General features: G+C 36.1%; 1 protein-coding gene across 1 annotated transcript; it reads left to right on the forward strand.

The window, feature by feature from the left end:
• Positions 1-4,378: 4,378 nt before the first annotated feature.
• LOC139981303 (fibrinogen-like protein A) lies at positions 4,379-10,422 on the forward strand. Its single transcript, XM_071993573.1, has 8 exons — positions 4,379-4,511; positions 4,924-5,029; positions 5,789-5,833; positions 6,406-6,477; positions 7,042-7,250; positions 7,834-8,136; positions 8,342-8,603; positions 9,435-10,422. Exons 2-8 carry the CDS (start codon positions 4,957-4,959, stop codon positions 9,695-9,697), a joined length of 1,227 nt encoding a protein of 408 aa, XP_071849674.1. The 5' UTR covers positions 4,379-4,511; positions 4,924-4,956; the 3' UTR covers positions 9,698-10,422.
• Positions 10,423-22,810: the final 12,388 nt, after the last annotated feature.

The following is a 22,810-nucleotide window of genomic DNA, read 5'->3' on the forward strand; positions in this document are numbered from 1 at the left end:
TTTTCAATTTCTTAACTATTGAAGAAATTTCCGTACAGTTTTTTTTTGGGAAGTAAACATAGTATTAGCATCCAAATTATTTTAGAAAACGAGTGAAGCCGACATTACTATCTTCAATGTGCCCGACTAAGTTCAGACCGAAAATAGAAAAATAATCGTTAAAGCAATTATCAACGCTTTAATCTGATGTTAATTCTCCACTATTGTGATTTATTCTAAAATAAATTTTTCTGGTCGAATTGTTTCGACCATTTAGTTCAATTATAGTTCTCCAGGTTTCCTTCTGTTGAATTTTATTTTCATTGAGCAAATTGCTATAGTAACATTTTTTCTTTCCTTCATAGCAAATGATATGATAATCCCATTGGTATTCCAAGGATTGCGCTTGCGTGATCCATGGACGACAGTACTTTTAATAAGACAATGTTTGTTGTAGATCTCACTTACTACACCAACAAAGGAATTACAAGCATCATTTACATCTGTTTTTGTGTACAGCTGATGCCAGTCGTTGAGATCAGAGGAAATCATATTACAATTACCCCTCGACATATCCCTTTTCATGACATAACTGGTAGTACCGTGTGAGCAATTTGAAGAATTGAACGCAGCTGAGGATAGAGTAAGTAAAGGATCAGTGAGAATAAAAGGTACTTGCGCTTTGAATTAAGGAAGTGTCCTGCCAAGGTGAAGGCTCTCAGAGATAAACAAAAAAGAGATTCGGTATTCCGTGGGCTTATCTTCTTCGGTTGTTGGGTTGGGCTCGACGTACAGGACTCCATTAATAAATAACTGGCCGTTCCTGAATCTTGGACGCTTCCCGTCACGAAACGCAGTATCAAGCTTTTTTTCTGAAGTCCTCGTGTGTTAGATCTTATGTTATAAAGTAGTTGGTCCCTTGAAGAGCACGTCGGTCCTTTAGTAATAATAAGTTGTTGTTGAGGGCGAATTAAGAGTTTAGATATAATATGACGATGTTGAAATGTTTGAACTGTTTGACCTCACCGATTGGATCTTCAACTTGAATAACGCTCTGCCTTTAGATGGGCCTCTGAGATTGACTTCAGGTTTTCCTCGTTTCGCTTTTGCAATGCTCTATGTTCAGTTAGAAATGCATCCATATCTTTCCTCAGTTTGTCTGCTTCGGCATCCATTTTGGTTTGCTATCTTCGATTTCATCGACTGAGTTCAATAAGCTTGTACTTTGCTCTAGGTGCCTTTGCATTCTTTCCAAGTTAGTTAATCTTTCTTTCAATTCTTGCTGGTTAGAAAGTATAGTGTCTACTTTACCATTGACTTTCCGGCATGCTTTGTCCATTGAATCATAAAGCTCTCGTATGTGTGAATCCGGTGTAGTATGTATGTGTGAATAGGCTCCGTTACGTAGTATTGGAGGCGTGACGTCGGATTATTCAGGAAGCCGCCGTACTAATTTGAGAACATGCCGTAGCAACACTATTCTAAATTCTGACTTTTCTGAGAGCCGAAGTTTCAACACAGTCACAATGCAAGCTATATATTATGTTCTTGTCAGAGATCAAAGATCAGAGATGTTGCCGTAAAATTACGAAATATTTCCTCATATTTCACACTTCTACACCTACTTTCTTTGTAAAATGAAAGCGGTAACGAATTTAATTTTTGGTTAAATAAGAAAGATGTTTTGATTTTTTTTTGGAGGGGGGGGGGGAGCGGCGACTTTTCACCGTGCCCTTAAACTACAACATTCAAATGAATTTAATTGTAATTTTAGCACAAACGAGGACCCCAGTTGAAGTTCGTACCAGAATATAACTACTTAATCTCTCATATAACAACTTCTTTTTACTTCTTTTATATATAATTTTGATTCATAATTCAATCTGGATTCTGATAAATATTGTTTTGTTGCAGCGGTAGCGGCAGTGGCAGCTGAAATAATGAAAATAATATTTAATACAATATCTGTTACATCCTAGTGATAAACATTTTTGTAGAGGAAACCCCCACTTTATCCGAATAAGATAAGCGTCTTCTGTGTTAGTATTTGAATGTAGGTGTATGCAGTATGTCTTTTCAATAAACTTTAAAATCATGCCGAAAGAGAAAAAAAAAGTTGTATCATATTGCTTTCAATGTAATAACCGACTGTTAACTGTTTTATTTAGTTCCATTCTGCAAACGCTACTAAATATTGAAGCTAAAAATTCTAAATACTAAATATTCAAATCAACATTGCCTTGTCAAACATGTCTAACAATTCGCCAACATCCAAAAAACAACCATGAAGGTTAAAATGTATTACACAATTACAACTACAGACATGAACGGATATAATTGCTGGTTTAATTCTTACAATTCATCATTGTAACCCATCCATAACGTTAAGGAAATGTTTGAACGAGATATCTTCCTTAAAATAAGATATTGAAAACCATGTTGTTATTAATGCATACCTATTCTAGATGACACCCAATCAAGCCAAGCCCTAAAACATACGGAAGATCCACAGACACCTGCCCTGTGGTTGTACAAAACTACACTTGAACAAAATTAATCCCTGAATCTGATAAAACGTTTGTAAAATTCATTCATAACCCAGATATTCCATTTTTTTACTATTCGACGTATTTTATGCATCGATCAATTCATTAATTACTGACAGGAGTGTCTATTTCATGGAATTATGTGGTAATATGTTGTCCGTATGTCACATGTTTCAATGTATATTACCTTCATAAAGGCTCAACATTTTCATGGGAACTTGAACAATTGTGGGGGACCCCACATCATTCTCTTCACATGACGAATAAAGTAAAATACCTCATAACGGAAGATGAAAATAAGAACCAGAGTCCGGTGCTTAAACAGTAATGTAATGTATTATGCCATACGCTACGGAATGGCTAAATGAGAGAAACTACTCCGAGAATATTTTACACTAAATATTACATGCCACTTATACTTGCAGGAAGTAGACCAATTTTAGTTAATTTAAAAAAAATATAAATACTTAATAATACAATGAACTTTAAAAGGCAAGTCAATATTTTCATATACATGTTTGTGAAGTTTTTGTCATAACGGCATTGAGATTATATTAATTTTGGAAATCTATCGCACGCTTCATTTACTACGAAAACAATTGTGAAAGAAATCTTTTCTTCTAACCTTCTTTGTCAGGATTTTTAGAAAACTTTTCAGCCGCGTTCATGAAAAAAAAAATATTGTGAAGGATCGATAACATCCCCAAAACAGGAAAAACGAAAAGCCAATAAAGCGGAGTAGAAATAAACAATTTTAAGAATAAACAGGTCTCAGAGTACTTCTCTTTACATATAAGTTGTATTAATTATTATGCATCTTCAGGTTATCAATGGCTACACACATAACAACTTTCTTCTCTTTTTGATAGTACGAACTTATGTAGATTGTGTGATTGATCGCCAGTTTACTTCGAATGCCTGAGTACGAGTACAAGTATGTATGTATTGTATGTATTTTAGATCCTCCTGCAAGCAGGAACTCGCGAAGAAGCCAACATTGGCACAACACAACATGTCAAAGCCGCAAGCTGACCGAAGTCAGTCTCTTAGATTCATATTTAACGTCCATGATTATGAATTGTCAATAGTCAACAACTCTGCAACTGGACGAAATACATTAATCTTGGAGTGACTCGAACTCGGGACCTTATGATTGAAAGGCACCGGCGTTAACCACTGAGCTAACGCTCCTGAGGGGCGGGGGGGGGGGGGTTCAAATACCAATAGCTATGTCACAATGCGAATGAGGGCACGGACTCACTACGAATCTGGTACCATGCAATTGTGTAATCCCAAGTTCTATCATTTTAATATTATCTCATCATTTTCAAGATCTATAATGTAAAGCATACATTTTGGTGTATATAGGTCTAACAAACCGAACATTACATCTCGCCTATCCTCACAGTGTCATACTTTGAAGAAAAAAAGTATCTGAGTAAGAACTGTCTGAGAAAACAAACTTCCCCCTCCCCCTCCACTATGTATCCACACGGGAACAGGCTACAGTTGACTATAAAACAAATAAGGTGGGAGAAAGACAGGAAAGCATATGAATACTTACTAGACAACAAAAGAGCTTTGTGACAAGTATTAAAGTTAGCAATGGTATGTGTAGACTTGAGACGGTCACTTAAAGCTAAAATCCCATATATAAGGACAGATACAATGCTGAGTGGCATTTAAACGATTTAAAGGAATGCTAGGAGAGGACCAAGAACAGTCTCCGGGGCCCGTCACAGACAACACTATATTTATCTTTGAAGCGTGCTTATTGGGCACTACGTACTGATTACAATTGATAAGGGAATTTATAAACCATTCGTTAGTAGCCCTCTTACCCAAATATGTATCAAACTTAAAAAGTAGAAAACTATGATCCAAGGTGTCCAACGCCTTCGAGAGATAAGGAAGATGGCTTTGACAAAATGACCTTTTTCGAAAGCGGATGAAAGAGTTTTGGTGTACAAAAGGAGAGCTTGAGAAGTAAGAATACCAAACTGGCCATTGAATAATAAGATCGGATTTTTGAAGAAATTGAAACAAAAAGGATACGATGCATAATTTAAGATAGAAAAAACGAGATAAAATGTTGTTCGGACTGTATTTAGAAATAATATGACGATTACCTCTCTTGTGCCACAGGAACAACTCTTGCAATTTAGTCTAGGAAGGATATCAACCTTGACTGTGGCAACTATTAAAAACAATAACTTAGTGACTTGGCAATATAAAAGCTGACATTTTTCACGATACGTGGAGCGATATTGTCACAGCCGGTGAACACGTTGATTTGGAAACATTCAGTGTATAAAGTTTGGTTTGGTTTGGAAACTGCTGAAGTTATCATATTTAAATGTCATCATCATTATTGCTTCTTGCCATTTCTTTCATTCAGATCTTTGCTGCGTGTGCTGATTGATTATCCAGTATGGAATCAGGACAACTGTTCGTGTATTTCATTCTCGTGTTGAGTTTTTCAGTCGAAATTGAATCACTGCCTAGTAAGTCACTTTAAAGTAATATTGAAAATCATCATTAAGGGTTTTCTTCTTTTTCTTCCACTAGCTGTATCAGTAATTCAAAAGAAGCAGTATTCGTATCTCAATGTGTTTTTAAAGAGTATTTTTGTTCGGTACTTTAGTAAAACTATTTTATAAGTAAATCTGTATGTCAGAACGTGAAATGATGGAAGAAAGTCGTTAAAGTGTTATAAAAACTGCTTCTCCCAAAACATTATATAACGGAGATACATTTACAACAAGAAAAGGTTTGATAGAGAGTATATATAGCAGGCTGATCCTAATCAAACTAATATAGTACGAAAATTGACTTAAGGATTAATTTCAAGTACCCAGGATATTTCAAGCACTCAATACTACAACAGCTTATTATGTAGTTTTTACTTTCATGTGTATTTAAAAATCTTGAAAAGAAAATATTTTATGAAGGCACGACTGTACATCAATTATTTGTTTCTTTGATGTCATACAAATCTGTCGAATGATTTGTTTTATTGATATCGCTCAAAATTTATAAATTAAACCACTCATTTAAATTTAAAGTACCCTTTGAATACAAAACGTTTTTATATTATGGAACTTGTCAGAAAAGTGTAGTTTTCATGTTTTTAGTTAGTTGGTCATACACATATTTAATTCCTCATTCCAACCAGGTTTGACATAGTTTATCTATGATGGTGTGTTATCCGAAACATTTAAACACAACGGAAATAATAAAGGGATTTTCATTTCTATTTTCAGGTTTATGTGACTTTGAAACTCAATATCTAAACTCTTTGAGAGAAGGTAAATGACATCCTGTAATGTATAGTCTATATATTTCTTTCATCACTCATGACGTTCTTAAGCTAAATTGTGCTCAAACGCAGGTAGAATGAAATAATTCAACCGAATTGATGCATTTGCCATACTCTTGATCAGTATTTATCTATGTAATGGACACCGATTAATGCAACGAAATTTAGAAAATTTCACGATCAATCATGGTAGTTTCCACTCTAAAAAATTTGTTTATTTCGAGTTTTCATTTTCACACAAAACATATGTAAAACCTTCCCTTTTTTGCGTCGAATGTGCCCATTTATTTTGTTATCATTTGACGGTTAAGAAATAAAAAGACCCTCTAAACTACAACCTGTTATTAAGCACTAACACGAAAAAATCAACAGACATAATTTTGTTTTTAAAATTCAAAATGAAGTTATTGTACAAAGTTTGCAGTTCTTCATTTGAATAAATTGCAGTTCTATTGCAATAAATTGTTAATTACCTGGCAATTAGAAGCAGATACATATTATGGAATTAACAACATAGATGGTTAATAGTCTTTGAGATCCATGATTTTAATATCTTTTCAGATGTGAGGAGAGATGTGGCAATATCATCTACTGAGAAAAGCGAGACGACTTCTGCACTTATCACTACACCAGGTATAAATTAATGATTAACATTGGTTTATTTATATTTAGCTCATATCAGGTGAATACATGCTATATGTCTTACACTGGTACAAAAACACATTAATTATCAATAATTTTAATTCTTGTTAGCAGGTAGTCTATTGTTTGCTCACACACAATAATGTTGTTTATCCTTTGTGCAACAAATCATTTATTAGACAAAATAATGTATTTTGTCTACTTTCATTGTATGGTAATTTAGTATCTCGAAGCTTATTTTCGTCTCCCCTATCCGAACACGTTACAGATATATAAGGTATATTTCTTCTTTCAGCATCATAAAACGGTTATGATCCTTGTGTGTGAGCTGAAACAACTTAATTATTTTCTTCTGATCTAACAGTAAGTTCCTCGCGCAGAGTAAATTCTAACAAACCGCTTCCATTAGATGAATATTAATTGCGTGACAAATTTATTTGCTTATAATACTTGCATATTCTGTTTGACTATAAGCAAGATTTTATTCAAATCTGCTAATGTTTATCTTTATGAAAGTTCTTCGTTTATTTACTGCTGCTTTTGTTTTTTCTTCAGACATCGATCCATGTCCACCTAATCAAGTACAAAGTACCTGTAAATGTGAGGGTTCTTGTGCCAATCCGTCTTGCAACAGGACATGTACTGATAATACAACATGTGTGTGTCCTACTGGTTACTTGATGCAGAATGATGATTGCGTCCCACTACAAGAGTGCGGATGTTACATGAGGCATGAACAAACAGGGAACGACACGGTATTACCGGTAAGGGACTGAATTAAATCTGTCTTTTATGACAATGTATTATATATGACAATACTTCGTGTTGACCTAAGCATTTTGCATAAATGACTATACAATCCAGTAAGACAAACCATTCAAAATTTCCTGATATTAGTCGAAAAATGATAGGAAGAATAATTTTGCTAAGCAAAGAATTGTATAAATCATCTTTCTATAAGTGGATTATCCTTTATCCTCGTCGTAAAGCATCGCAAATATAGTTCTTATAGAGTCACTATTTGTAAGACTGACCTGGTGGGTTATTTGTTAACAATATATTGTCACTGATGTAAAGAGTTATAATCCTAGACACCCTTTAAAGGTAAATTTCAACACATTATCACTTTATTCTTGTGTTGACTTTAATCGCACGTGTTACCACCTTTTAACGTTTGATTCTACACTGTTAGACTGTTACAGCGATACTCTGAAATAACATCAATAATAGCAATGTGCCTATAGTTATTATTCTCCACTGTCACGATCTGCCACCATAAGTGGACGATTGCGTGACATTGAGCGCATGTTTCACAACATATACAACATGTTTTACTTATACTTTCAGGAAGGAGAAACTTACACCTCTCCAAGCTGTGAAAAGACATGTGTTTGCAAAAATGATAACCTCATATGTAAAATCAAAGAAGGTTGTGATCATAACGCAGATTGTGAATATAGGAACGGGATACTAAAGTGTTATTGTCGTCAGGGATACCTCGGAGATGGTCTGAAATGCTACTATTCTGATTGTACGCAATTGTTTAATGACGGAGAAAATGCCAGCGCAGTGTATCAAATGAAACCTACCAATTGGACTGGTCCTCCGTTTGAGGTTTACTGCGATATGACCAATGGAGGTGGTTGGACGGTAAGTCGGGCACAGACATTTTAGAATGTGAAAAATTAAACTGTCTGTTCCAGATAAGTTTTTATAAAAAAGTTATACTTTTTAAGAGGAAAAGGAGAGCAAATGATATTTATGTCATGTGATGGTTATGTAAAGTGTTTTATTCTTACAGTAGTGTGCTCCTTACCCGTTTGGATCTTTGTTTACATGATTTTCACATTTCCAGGTATTCCAACGACAAATGAATGGCGCTCAAGACTTTTATCTGTATTGGAGTGACTACAGAGCAGGCTTTGGTAATCTAAGTGAGAACTTCTGGCTTGGAAACGAGAAGATCTACAGCTTGACAAAGCAAAGACGATATGAGCTGCGAATCGACATGATTAATATTAACAGTGTTCCATTGTACGCCGTATATGATTCGTTTAGTATTACCGACGAATCACAAGAATATACTCTACGGCTTGGGAACTACGTTGGGGATGCAGGTATGTGTCAAACGTCCCCATTAGTGAAGAATTCCTCCATGAAAGATTTGGAATTGAGCTTAAGGGGTTGGAACTAACTTGACCGCTCTGTTATTTGCCTCTGAAAGAAAAACATACTAGGAGGGTAATGATTGTGCTTGATATAACTTGAAGAAGTTATAAAGCGTTTTGCGCGGACATTGTTAGCACAAAAGCCCTGCATGTCCGCCTTTCTATTGTAGTTTGTATTGTTCACATTACCTTAGAATAGTTTTCTCGTGATCATAAGAAGTGCAGTTCAATAGATATATATGACGTGTGCGCATTTTGTTCTTACTTTCCAAAGAAGCTTCATTTTAAACTAAACTATGAACAACACCGACAGAAGGTTTGTTCTTATGTTATCCACAACCTCCTGCGATCCTTCTATCAGTAATAAAGTATAATTCCCCCTCCGCCTCATATAATGCCATAATCATGTTATCAAAATTGTCTTGAAAAAACTGAACAACGGTTGTGTTATAACACAAAACAAAGTCGGAACTGTTATTGCTTGCGTAATCAACATATTAGTATGAATAGTACCATGGTTTTGTAATTGACTTCCACACAAATATCACTTTATTGGCTGGACTGATATTTTTTCTCCACGATTTAACCCCCCCTGACCGTTTAAGTTTCGTTTCACTTTTATGAGTGGTTTGCTTTTGCCAATCTTTACCTATTTTTTTTTCCTGTAATAAACTGGAAAGTGAGATTGTGTGTATCACAGCACAACTTGCAACCGTAAAGTATATGGAATCATCAACTTCATTTAAGCCACATTGTCCCCTTTTCTTCACATGTTAACAGGTAACGCGTTATCCTACCATAATAACTTCCCGTTCACCACAAGAGACAATGATAACGATGATACTGACTACAGTTCCTTCAACTCGGACCAAAACAATTTAGGTGTTCAATATCAAGGTGGATGGTGGTACAGACAGATGGCAGATATCGATTTCTCTTCTCTCAACAGCCCCTATGGGACTGACAAGAAGTTTTGGTGGAGTCGTCCAGAATACCACCACGTAATCCGTTATTCAGACATGAAAATCAGGGCAATCGCTTAATTAATCAAATAGTAAAAACAATCCTTATTTGCATGAGTACATCAGGCCTTTTCCCTTTTACATGTCCGTTAATGCGGGTATTAAATAAAACTGTAGGCTTTGTTATTGGGTAACCTTCTTATATTATATTTTATCTGCGGTAGTGGGAGGTTTCTTTACAGAAATGAAGTGATCATCCTTAGTTTTTGGCAATATGGTAATTTATTTTGATTCATTTGTGGTTGAGAACACACTGGTTTAAGTAAATTTCGCTGGCATCTCTATTATTGCTGTAATTCGTGGCTGCGTTTCTTTTACCTTGTACTTCGTTATTCAAGTTCCGTATACAAAATTGTACCAAATTATGACTACAAAGCACTAATTGAAATGATGTCAATATAAATAGTATACTATTTCCCCCTTATTTTCATACTGCTGAATTAATGTGTGTTGATTTGGTGTGTGTCAGTGTTCGTGTTTGTGATTATATACAATTATTGACGATGTTTATGTAAAGTATCTCTTGGTATATTCTTCTTCGAAGTGATCGAATATCTTGCCATTTTCTTCAAATGGTACTGGCTTTTACAAACCTTTCGTCCCTACTTTATTCTGATTTCATCACTCAATATATATGAAAAAATCAGAATCATTCAAGACGTAATGTTTGCTACGTTAACTATTAGTAAGTTGATATAATAACTATTGATATATTAAAGAATATTAACTATTTGATTTTCGTTGATTGGTTGTGAATAAAAATAGTGTTAATGTTTTTTTCTTGCAACTATCTTTATTTTCTAAATCTTTTCTTAGATATGGCTCTTGACCTATTAAAACGATTGTTTTTATTTTCTGCAATTCCACAAGCGGGAGTATTAAGGCCTGGATAAGCGAGCTATTCTCAACAAAATAATTTTATAATAAAATTATAAAGATGATAACAACAACCTCTAAATTGAGATTCGTTAGTCGATAATGGGTGGTTTGGTCATGCGAGCATAGTCCGTCGCTATTAGGCAATATCTGTATGTAAAGTATGGTCATCCGCGCCTTGAAACGTGTTTAAACAATGATCGTTGAACAAGGCCAATGGCTCTTGAGCGCTTCGCCCGTCTTTATATAAAAATGCTGTAATTAACAATGGTCATACTTTGAAATATATGCCCAACTTTATACAAATACTGTGAAATAAACTGCCCACACGCGCACATGATATCAGTCTAATGTGATTAATTCTTCACTTCTTCTGAGTAACGTAGATTACTTAACCGAAACTTTCAATTATCGTATACCCTTTCTGAAATTCAAACATCCAAAAACCTAACAAACATACGCCATTGGCATATAATCAGGTACTAGCACTGTTTTCTTTGCCTTTATGTAAAAGAGAATAAAGTACAAATAGTGTGTAATAAGGAAGATTAAAGGTGATACAAACCATATTATTATTCTTAGTTAAAGTTGGATATTACTCTGATCGAGCAGACGAAAGGGTTGGGTTCATTTTGTTCCTATTCTAGCTCAAAAATCTAAACTGTCATGATCAAGAAAGTTGCAAGTGCCATGATAGGTCAAGCCCTCAGCTATCATGTGGTGGGTAGTGATAAGTGATAAGTGCAGAAGTCCTCTCGCTTTCTCAGTAGATGATGTTGCCACATCTCTCATCACATCTGCAAATGACATTACAATCATGGATTCATGATTTTTTGAAACAAAATTATGTCTGTTGATATTGTGGATGTATTGCTTAATAACAGGTTGTAGTTTGGTGGTTCTTTTTATCTTTTAACCGTAAAATGATAACACAATATATTTGCCACATTTGACGAAATAGCAAGGAGAACATGAATAAACGAACTTCTAAGAGTGGAAGAAACTATGATTGATCGTGAAATATTCTAAATTCGTGGCATCAATCGGTGTCCACTACACAGATAAATACTGATCAAGATTGTGGCAAATGCATCAATTTGGTTGAAATATCTTTTTCTACCTGCGTTCGAACTTTGAACTGCGCTTGAACGCAAATTAGCTAAAGAAAAAACGCCATGAGTGATGTAAGAAATATATAGACTTTTCATTACAGGATGTAATTAACCTTCTCTAAAAGGGTTCAGATATTGAGTTTCAAAGTCACATATATCTGAAAATAGAAATGAAAATCCCTTTATTATTTCCGTTGTGTTTAAATGTTCCGGATAACACATCATCATAGATAAACTGTGTCAAAACTGGTTGGAATGAGGAATTAAATATGTGTATGACCAACTAACTAAAAATATGTACCCTACACTTTTCTGACAAGTTCCATAATATAAAGACGCTTTGTATTCAAAGAGTACTTAAATTTAAATGAGTAGTATGATTTATATCAATTGAGCGATATGAATAAAAAAGAGATCATTCGACAGATTTGTATGACATTAGAGAAACATATAATTGGTGTAAAGACGTGTGAAAAGGACTTGCTTCGGTAAAATCTTCGGTAAAATCAAGACTTTTTAAACACACATGGAAGCAAAAACTACATACTTAGCGGTTGTAGTATCGAGTGCTTGAAATATCCTGGGTACTTGAAATTAATCATAAATCAATTTTCGTACTATAGTTAGTTTGATTAGGACCAGCCTGCTGCATATACTCTATATAAACCATTTCTTGTTGTACATGTATCTTCGCTTTATTATGTTTGAGAGGAGCAGTTTTTAAAACAGCTAAACGGCTTTACTTATAAACAAGTTTGGCTAAAGTACCGAACGAAATACTCTTTACAAACACATTTAGATACGAATATGTCTTTTTTCGAATTACTGGTGCAGCTAGTGGTAAGAAAAATAAACACCAAAAGGTGATTTGCAATATTATACTATAAAGTGTCTCACTACTCGCAGATGAGATTTCGAGTGAATAACTCAACACTAGGATGATATACACAAACAGTTGTCCTGGATCCATACTCGATACTCAATCAGCGCATAGAGATGAATGAAAGAAATGGCAAGAAGCAATAATGATGATGACATTGATACATTATAACTTCAGCAGTTTCCAAGCCAATGAGTAAACTTTATACACTGAATGCTTTCCAATCACGACGTTTTCACCCAACTATGATAATATCTCTCCAAGTATCGTTTAAAAAATGTAAGCATTAATATTTGCCAAGCCACTCAGTTATTGCTTTCAATATATTCCTTAGTCAAGGTGTATACCCTCCCAAGACTAAAATTATAAGATTGCTTCCTGTGCCACAAGTTAGGTGATCGTCATATTATTTTTAAATACAGGCCGAACAAACATTTTATCTTGTTTTTCTTTTAATCTGAAATATTAAATCTTAGTATCTATTTGTCAATTTCTCTTCACTATATCTAGTCTTATTATTTGATGGTCAGTTTGGTATTCTTACAGGGACATCTACTTATCTAGCTTTCCTCCTTTACACCTACACTCTTTCATCTGCTTTCGAAAAAGGTCATTACAACAATGACATTTTCGATGATCTTTCGAAAGCTCTGAGACCCTGAATCATAGTTTTCTCATTTCTAAGCTCGGGGTAAGAGGGCTACTTTTGCCATGGTACGTAGTGCCCATTACTGCTTCAAACCTAAATAATGTGGTCTGTGGAGGGCCTCGGGAGTCAGTTCTTGGTCCTCCTTCTTGTTATCATTTATGTAAACGATCTTTATTGTTCAATGATAAGATCTCAATGATTTGTTTTATTCAGACAACACTTACCTATTCTGTTGTGTTCCTGACCCATTGTCAATTACTGCTGGTCTTGAAAAAAAGCTTACAAACTTTCACGTAATGTAATAAAATGAACTGCTCTGTAATGTTGGCTACTAGCAATAAATCCACCCTATCCAGTTGCAGTGGATTTAATATCCATGCACAAGAGCCAAATCAAGTTTTCTCATGTTGCTAAATGCGTAGGTGGTTACATTGATCATATTTTTAATTTGAAGCATCACATTGATTATGTGTGCAGCAAAGTCTCTAAAGATATTCTCAACCGCCAATCCATTTTGTTATTCTGTCTCAGCCAACAACTATCCTTCGCTACTGCAAAAACTGCTATTGCTTCAAAATAGTGTAGTGCGAGCACCTCTTTTTCTCATAGTAATACTCTCCCTTTCAAACTTAACACTCCCAATATTTATCATATAACCACACATACATTTTTTATCTTTATGTTCCAATATTGTAATTAATTAATCCTACATCAATCTCTCTCTTCAATCGGTATTCCGTGCACTAGATTCCAACGATCTCTTGGCATTTATTTAAATCGTTTCAATTCAACTCAGCATTGCGTCTGTTTCAAGAACTTTCCTAAGATATGGGATTTTAGCTTTAGGTGGCCGTCTCAAGTCTACACATACCATTGCTAAATTTAATATTGTCACAAATCTCTTTTGTTATCTAGTAAGTATTCATATGGTTTCCTGTCTTTCTCCTGCCTTATCATTTTATAGTTAACTGTAGCCTGGTTTTGTGTGGATACTTAGTGGAGTGTGGAGGAGTGGGACCTTTTTTTCTCTGTCGACTCCCACTCAGTTATTTTTCGAAGTATGACACAGTTATAGACCAGGCGAGATGTGATTATCATAGACTAGTTTATTTCGTTAGACCTATATACATCAAATGTCTGCTTCTATGTTGTTAGTCGTTCTTTCTCATTTACATTATAGATCTTGAAAATGATAACATAATATTACAATGAAAGAACTTGGGAATACATAAATACATGGTACCAGATTCGTAGTGAGCCCGTGCACTTACTGGTATTGTGACCTAGCCGTTGGTATTTGCACCCCCTCGCCCACTCTCGTGGACTTGTACTCGTGCTCAGTCATTCGAAGTAAACTGGCGATCAATCACACAATCTACCTTTGTACTAGCAAAACGAGAAGAAAGATGTTAAAATGTGTATAGCCATTGATAACTTGAAGATGCTTATTAATACAACTCATATGTATAGAGACGTACGCTGAGAACTTTTTTATTCCTAAACTTGTTTACTTCTACTGCGCTTTCTTTCCATTTTGTATCGATTTTTTACTTTTATATATATATATATATATATATATATATATATATATATATATATATATATATATATATATATATATATATATATATATATATATATATATATATATATATATATATATATATATATATATATATATTCGTGAATGCGGTTGATTAGTTTTGTGAAAATCCTGACAAAGAAGCTTAGAAGAAAGGGTTTCTTTCACAATTGTCTGCGTAGTATATGAAGCTATGGATAGATTTTCCAAATTTAATATATTCGCAATGCCGTTATGACAAAACCACCACAAACATGTATATGAAAATATTGACTTGCCTTTTAAAGTTCTTTGTGTTACATTTGTTAAAATTATTATTTCTTTCCGTTTTTTCTTCTTCTACTTCCTGCAAGTATAAATGAAATTTAATATTAAAAAGAAAATATTCCCGGGCCTTTTTTTCTTCTCTTTTAGCCGTTCCGTAGCGTATGGCATAATACATCACATTACTGTAAAATCACCGGACTCTGGATCTTATTTTTATCTTCCGTTATGAAGTTTTTTTACTTCATTCGTCATTTGTACAGAATGATGTGGGATAACCCACACTTGCTCAGGTTTGCGTGAAAATGTTGAGCCTTTATGAAGGTAACAAAGATTGAAACATGAACATATTTACAAACGTGCCATTTATGAGTGCGATCAGATTTAGGGAGTAATGTGTTTAAGTGTTGTTTTGTACAACAACACGGCAGGTGTCTATTGATAGACGTGCAATCAGCGTCCATAGCCTAGTGGTTAGGGTGTCCGAATATAAAGCGGGAGGCCCGGGTTCGAATCCCGGTGGAGGCTGGAAGTTTATCTGTTCTGGATTTTCCAACTGACTACAATTGCAACTATATATATATATATATATATATATATATATATATATATATATATATATATACATAGTAACGTTGGAATGCGAGAGGTCTCGATAACTAATTTTTAACGAGACACAAGCCTGGGTTCGTTTCCGTAAGGAACACAGACAAATTGACGAGTCTAGAGAATTTGAATGAGAACGTAAACTATATTGAACAATGGAGTTTGATCCAACAACAAGTGGTAATTACAGATATATAGAAAATTACTCACAAACTTAACAAGATAGGATACACTTTAAAACACGCTGGTCTCTTCCAACGGCGATATCCCTCAGCGGCCACGACCTCGATGACGACGATTCTCGGTCCGTTGTACCGCGAAATTCACTGGTCCTCGACGAAGTTTCTCGCGATCCCAGAAACAGCAGTCACCTTCTCGGCGATGCTCCAAAATAGAAGACGGACTTCCAGCCACAATAGAGTGAAGCACAAGTAGAACTTCTCGCCGACTAAATATTACCAGAGTCATTCCAAAATCAGCTTTATAGCCACTAACTCCTGGCGTAACGAACTTCCTCAACGGAGACAGAAATTCTTCACCTTCTCCGCAATAACGACTGAAAACTGTAGTATCACAGTAAAGTCCTCTTCCGAACTTCTGAATGGAAGTGTAGAATCAATCTTGGTATCGATATCTCAATCCTTCAGAAAATACTGGTAGTTGAGCACTGACGATATATAGTAGAATGATATAATATGTGTCGTCGCTTGTATTCGTACAGAAACTGAGAAACTCTCCGATCTGGGCGGGTTTATATACGATTCGCCATGTCAAGAATCATCTAGATCTCTCTCGATACACCTGAGTAACAACGCGACCCGGTTTCTCTATTCTTGGAAGTCCTTTGCATCGCTCGCGAATATTCCAGAAAATCCACGAAGATGTGTACAGCTTACACGCGATCTCACGTAAACCGACGTTAACCCGAGACCAGCGCGTCATCATAAGGAATATACCAGAACAATCGTGTATTATAACATTGTGACACGGTAACCCGACTTAATTTCTCAAATACTGTTTTATCACGTAGGCAATATTAAAGACTTTCTATATAATAACATTAGGTTCCTCACTAGCAGTAACTAGCGTTAGGCTACAATGGGCCCTCGTAACAATATATATATTAGTCTTGTAATTCGGAGGAGGACTATCACTTCTGGATATCTATGGGCGATTAAAAATGCACACTTTTCAATGGTGCTAATGCGCTATGTTTGCATTTGTACAAAGACATTTATGACAGTAATCCCAACGTATACAACATATTACTACATAAATGATACAAATCAGGTATCTGATATTCTTGTTGAGTGTACAAAGTAATATAAGAAGGGGATTGTTACCAATCTGACTATATGATATATTCTTATCGTGCCGTGCCGTGCCATGCCGTGTCGTGCCGTGCCGTGTGATACTCTATGGGCATATGTCACATGAAATTATACAAATAATGAATGGTTTCCATTCGTGCAATAGTGCAAATATTTCATTCGTTGAAAGATGTAATTTGTTCCATTCAACGAGGCGCAGTCGAGTTGAATGGAACAAATTACATCTTTCAACGAATGAAATATTTGCACTATTGCACGAATGGAAACCATTCATTAGTTTTATACAACACCTTCAAATTTGGGATATAATTGGATGTAAAAACACTCATGCAACAGATTGTTTTGAACAGACTGGTTTCTCTTCTCTCCCTTTGAAAAAGTGCTATCAAAAAAGTATAACACATGATTCTATACCATATAGTGCAATAGAGCGGATTTTGCATGCAATCGACGAGCAATTGACCAATCAAATGGCCGGAATATAAGTAGGTGTTGTATAATATTCGATATGCTATTCTCTTCAATGCCGTGCAATACGACAATATGGTGAATGGTAGAATATAAGCTAGACTATGTCATGTAATGCTATGCTATTTCTATGACATTCTATTCCACGTCATGTTGTGCTATGCTAAGCCATGCTGTGCTATGTATATGCTACGCTTGGCAAGTATTACACTACATTTTGGTTATCAAGCCAATAACATAAGAAATATTCTGTTAACTAGCGATTGTCATAGGTTTTGGCACGAACGTAGATACTCAGAGAGGATCTTGTTGTTGAGGACGTGTATCGGCAATAACAGTCAACTTCAAAGAATCTAGTACAGAGTTACCAGTTTGGCGCTATAAACGCCAAAATGACAAATTTGGCGTTATTTTTGCAGGAGGAAAATAAAGGTCAGGCAAACAACATTTTGACGATTATTTTGTGCTTTCTTTTGTTTTGTGTTTTCTTTTATTTTTGGCGTTTCTTCAAATAGTTTACCAATTGAAAATAAATAGTACCTGGAAATTGTTGAATTCCCCAAACGAACATAAATTCCAATCATTCCTCCCTGTTGTTCAGTCCGATTAATGGCATACGTGTCGGTAAAATTATTTGATTTTTTTGTTGAAACACGTTTCTCTCCATAATGTTCATCTAAGACTGGGGTGGGCAACCTACGTCCCGCGGGCCACATGCGTGGTACGCGGATGTCACAGTAAACATATAATAATTGGAAATAGCGGCAATCTAAATGGTCTATTTTGTTTTCCGTAGTTTTCTCTAGTTCATAGGCTAAATTAGCATATATCTAGCAGCGGGTTAAAAGGTCAATTTTACAGGTATAGTCCCTATGATTGGCACGTTGCCAATGAACTAAAATTCCAAAACTTCCAAACGTCATAAGTTGTAATGAGTCAGATAGTTAGCTATACAATAGGAACAAAATAAGTCCAACTTGGTAGGGTATTGTGTATACACCTGTGTTTCGAGGTTTATAAGTATATGGTGTAATAGCAATCGGGGTTGAGATCCAGAACTGGTATCAATATTCTACGCAGAAAGTTATATAAGGTTCAGGCAGTGTATACCGCCTAGGGCGAAGTAATATCATATTAGTTTGACTACCTTCCAAAGCTATAGACAAGAGCACGTGGCGTCTGTCATAGGGGAAGCAGTGGGAGCTTTTAAAATTACACCGCAACCTTGCCAAATAACTTAACAAACGTAATAAAGACTTGAAGCATCCTTCTTGGAAACCAGCTCAACGCCTATGTCCTGGACACCGTTAGCCATCTTGTATGGCAGCTAATCCGGGATTCTTGACTGGCCCGACGAACTACCAGGAGCATACCTGAAAGTGGCCCCATAGCTATACTGGTGGACCCTGCCTGGAGTATACACGCGACGATTTTACCCACTTTGAACTACGGATAGTATTAACATTATGGTTTAAACGTTGCAAAGGGATAGTAAGCTGAAACAAGAGGGTGCAATATAACGTAACGGGAAAGTAATATTAAATATCTAATTATAAGTTAATTCATTGTTTTGGTGTTAAGTAGGTGGATGTTAAAGTTAGTGCAATAAGCCGTGTATTAATAATTGTTTCACTAACTTTGACAGCGTCTTCTTGTATTTTTTTGATTGTGATAGTGTAAACACCCCAGTATTTGTAAGGAGATCTGCGAACCCATATGTCCCAGCAATACAGCCGTGACAGCGGAAATACCCCGGGAAGGGGCAATGGTTGCATTCCTGAGTTTTACACAGAAGATGATATCCAAAAACGAATTAATATGCAAACTACAGCATATCATATGTGTTTTCCTGCTAAGAAAAGCTTATTATGAGATAATTTTTAAGAGAAGCAACCCAAGATAGAGCCTTGGCATCAGAGGCGGTGGACTAAGGTTTTATCGGATGGAGGGGGGGGGGGGGGGAATCGATTTCAAAGTTACCGCCAAACACCCTGACGAAATTACAGTATTTCAAATGTCCCGGCCCTGGCAATAACACCCTTCTGTGAGAATATAGGGAAGAGTGGGTGCAGGAGCGAATATTTAAAGGTGTCTCCCAACACTTGCCCACATCACTCTTACAGCCCCTGAGTACGTAAATGCTTTTAATACCTGATATATGAAGGACGAAAACGACTCACCTGAAGATAATTATATTAGTTAAAACTCCGACGTATATATATTGTAATGACCACGTTGCCTTTTGACCTGATTAAATTTTGCAATCTATTCCTTTTGCCAGTTAAACTGTCATTCCCATTTTAAACATTCATAAATATAGTTGTTACAATATACAGTGCTTATACAGTTCAGTGGAAACAAACCCAAATGGAATTATTGTCTATTGATACTGCGCAAAAACATACACGCACGTCACTGTAACATGATATTAACCTAAAGAAAGACTTTCCAACCACGAAAAATACACAAAATAGTACTATTGATCAGTTTTGCGAATTATAACTTACGAAAAGTATGTACAATTACGTCACACTACCAATATGCACTCTTCACTGTTTGGGAAAGAAAACAATAATACCAATCAGGATGTTTGCAACAAAAACAATTTCCTTCAGTTCTCTTTGCGGGAAGTAAAGAAGATGGCGCTAGTTAAGTATTAGTTTTGTAAATAAATTAAATATGATAATGGCACTTATAAGCTTCCGTAGGAACATTTTCAGGAGGAGAGTGCCTTATTGGGCTACGTATTCAGTGGACATGGGTTGTAAACATGCCGGTCGCAGAGAGTGTCTCGCCGTCTGGCCTAAGGCAAGGATTCACGCACGCAATCTAGAACACTTCTGATCGACCTCTGACCGACCGACCCTCCTCGCTCCCTCCCGGGTTCGTTTACGACAACAAGGGAGACATGGCGCGGGATCCTAGGCCACAAAAAGCACCATACCTACAGCCGGAGGTATTATCGCCTCCGGCCTGTCTCGAACCCTAGCCACGGTTTACTCGATTAGCAGTGTAAGGTCTTTCGCTTACACCGTCTCGCTAACCAACACATCAGCAAGAAAACTAACTTCAGAACTAATACTTAAAGACGAGGCTGAAAAAGGAGGGAAAAGTCAAAATAAAATTTTGTTACATTCGTCTACGGTTGCTGGATTTCGAACTAACTCGAGATATCAGCTTCCTAGCTATCTTCTCAACCCACTGTGCTATCGGACGACACTGAAACATTATCCAGTTTATATTAAGCTTGGACAGATGGGGTAAAAAATCTCACTCGTTGCATTGAAAGCAGAAAACAATGCTTCTCTTTTAAATTCGTTGTAAGTGTTCAGATAATGCGAGATTCTTGATAGATCAGACAAACAATAGGCCTACCCTAGGATCCCGTTGTGGACTACTTCAAGACACTAAGGATTGTTAATTGCAACAAGAGATGCTCCATTTTTAAAGGAGTAAATTTCAAGTGAAATGGTTTTCTCTTTCACAATTTATTTGCTTCCGATTAAATCATGTGTTATCATAATGTAAGAACAAAAGTCCTTCCTTCTTAGGTCTGTGTACGATTGGACGTTACAGCTCGACATTTGACGAAATTGAACGACCGAATATCCACTTTCTCAAACCAAAAGTCTTAACAGCACACAGTGTAGATCGCCCCTCCACCTTCAACCACTATCGGGGTGGAGGGGAGATGATGGGGCGATCATATCATCGAATGTACGCCCTTGCAATGACTCATTCCTGTATCTTACTTTTGATATCCGTTACTCTTTCAGTCATGTATTTGTTAGATACGCACAAACATGGGCGGCGATCCTGGGGGGGGGGAGGGGGGATATATCCCCCCATGAAAATGGGTGGAGGGGATGTAATACACCATATCCCTCCCACCAAATGCCAGGGATAAGAATTTTTTCATGCCTACATTTATGCATTATCGTGAATGTACGGCTCTTTTTTAGCTTCATTTCTCGCCTACCATAAACGCAGTGCGATCTTTTCAAATAAACCGTCTTTATAAAGCAAGAATAGTTGACTGTAGGCTTCATTGGCCCTATAGTAACAAAATGTATTATAGCGCCCACGGTATTGATATAGTACATATATGCACCCTCATAGTATTCATATAGGCCCTATAGTAGGCCTACACACGTACATGTTCCCTCGAACAGCTGAGAATCTCATGTTACCAGGGTAATGCTTAATACACGTTTCACCTGGATGCCCTAGCAATCGGTACCTAGGAATGTAACTATGTGTAATTGTGTATTGCATGTGTATAGGCCTATAATAGCCTGCATGAGGCCATTTTCTTCATCGAATAATATAAAAGAGCTATCGAACATTCTAACGTAGCGCCTGAAACAAGATTGACAGGGGCAATTTTCCCAAAGTAACACCCGAGATTAAAAAAAAAAAGTATTTTGGATCCTGATTATGAGATATTTCGGACATGATATCCCTATTTTAAAGTTGGGTATATGCCGCTTGGAAACCTCGGGAAGTGCCGTTTCCGGCCATCTAGAGGGTTTGTAAATCCCAAAATATTCTTGTACGCTTCGCGCCAACTCAAGGTGGCGCTACGCTTAGATAGTCAACAAGGTCATATCCCCCCCCCACTCGGAAGTACGGATCGCCGCCCATGCGCACAAATCGAAAAAAGAAAATCACCGGTAAAAAAATTAAATTGCAACATTTAGCGACAAACATACCCTTCCTTAATATTCTAAAGATCTAAAAGTTATGATAGGTTCAAATATTTTGGTGTTAGAAGTTAATACAAATGTTAGTTCCTCACCATCATTTCCTGTGAGGGTGAATTTACTACGTACATTAATTCACCCAAGGGTTTGACTGGTATGAGTGGTTTATCTCGCACCTAAAATTATCTATTGAAATTACTCATGTCTGATATATAAGTGAATGTTCGTCAACACACTTAAATAGAAGGCAAGCGGCTTACATATATAAACTAAGATGCGTACGTATCGCTCTTTGACGAAATATTTATTCGGAAGGGTATAATTTATTCCTTACCGTACCAGCTTTACTGAAACTGATTCTTATAACGGTTTCCCAAATTAGTTACCAATGCTCGCTTAGCATAATATAGCTCCACAATACTCAAATCCCAGTTTAATATAATGTGAACTTCATTCCATTTGTTATCAATTTTAACCAACAATAGCTGTTACTCTCTCTCTTTTTTTTTGGGGGGGGGGGAGGGGGAGGGGGATGCACCCGGTTATTTTATACAAAGTTCTCTTGAAAAATCTGTCACGTGAGGATTGACTGGTATTACAGACCTTAGCATGCATAAAATCCGGATATGTGAACTGAATAATTCGCAGATGACATTGTAAGGT

The sequence above is a fragment of the Apostichopus japonicus genome, chromosome 15, assembly GCF_037975245.1.
Source record: "Apostichopus japonicus isolate 1M-3 chromosome 15, ASM3797524v1, whole genome shotgun sequence".
In the NCBI taxonomy this organism is placed as follows: domain Eukaryota; kingdom Metazoa; phylum Echinodermata; class Holothuroidea; order Aspidochirotida; family Stichopodidae; genus Apostichopus; species Apostichopus japonicus.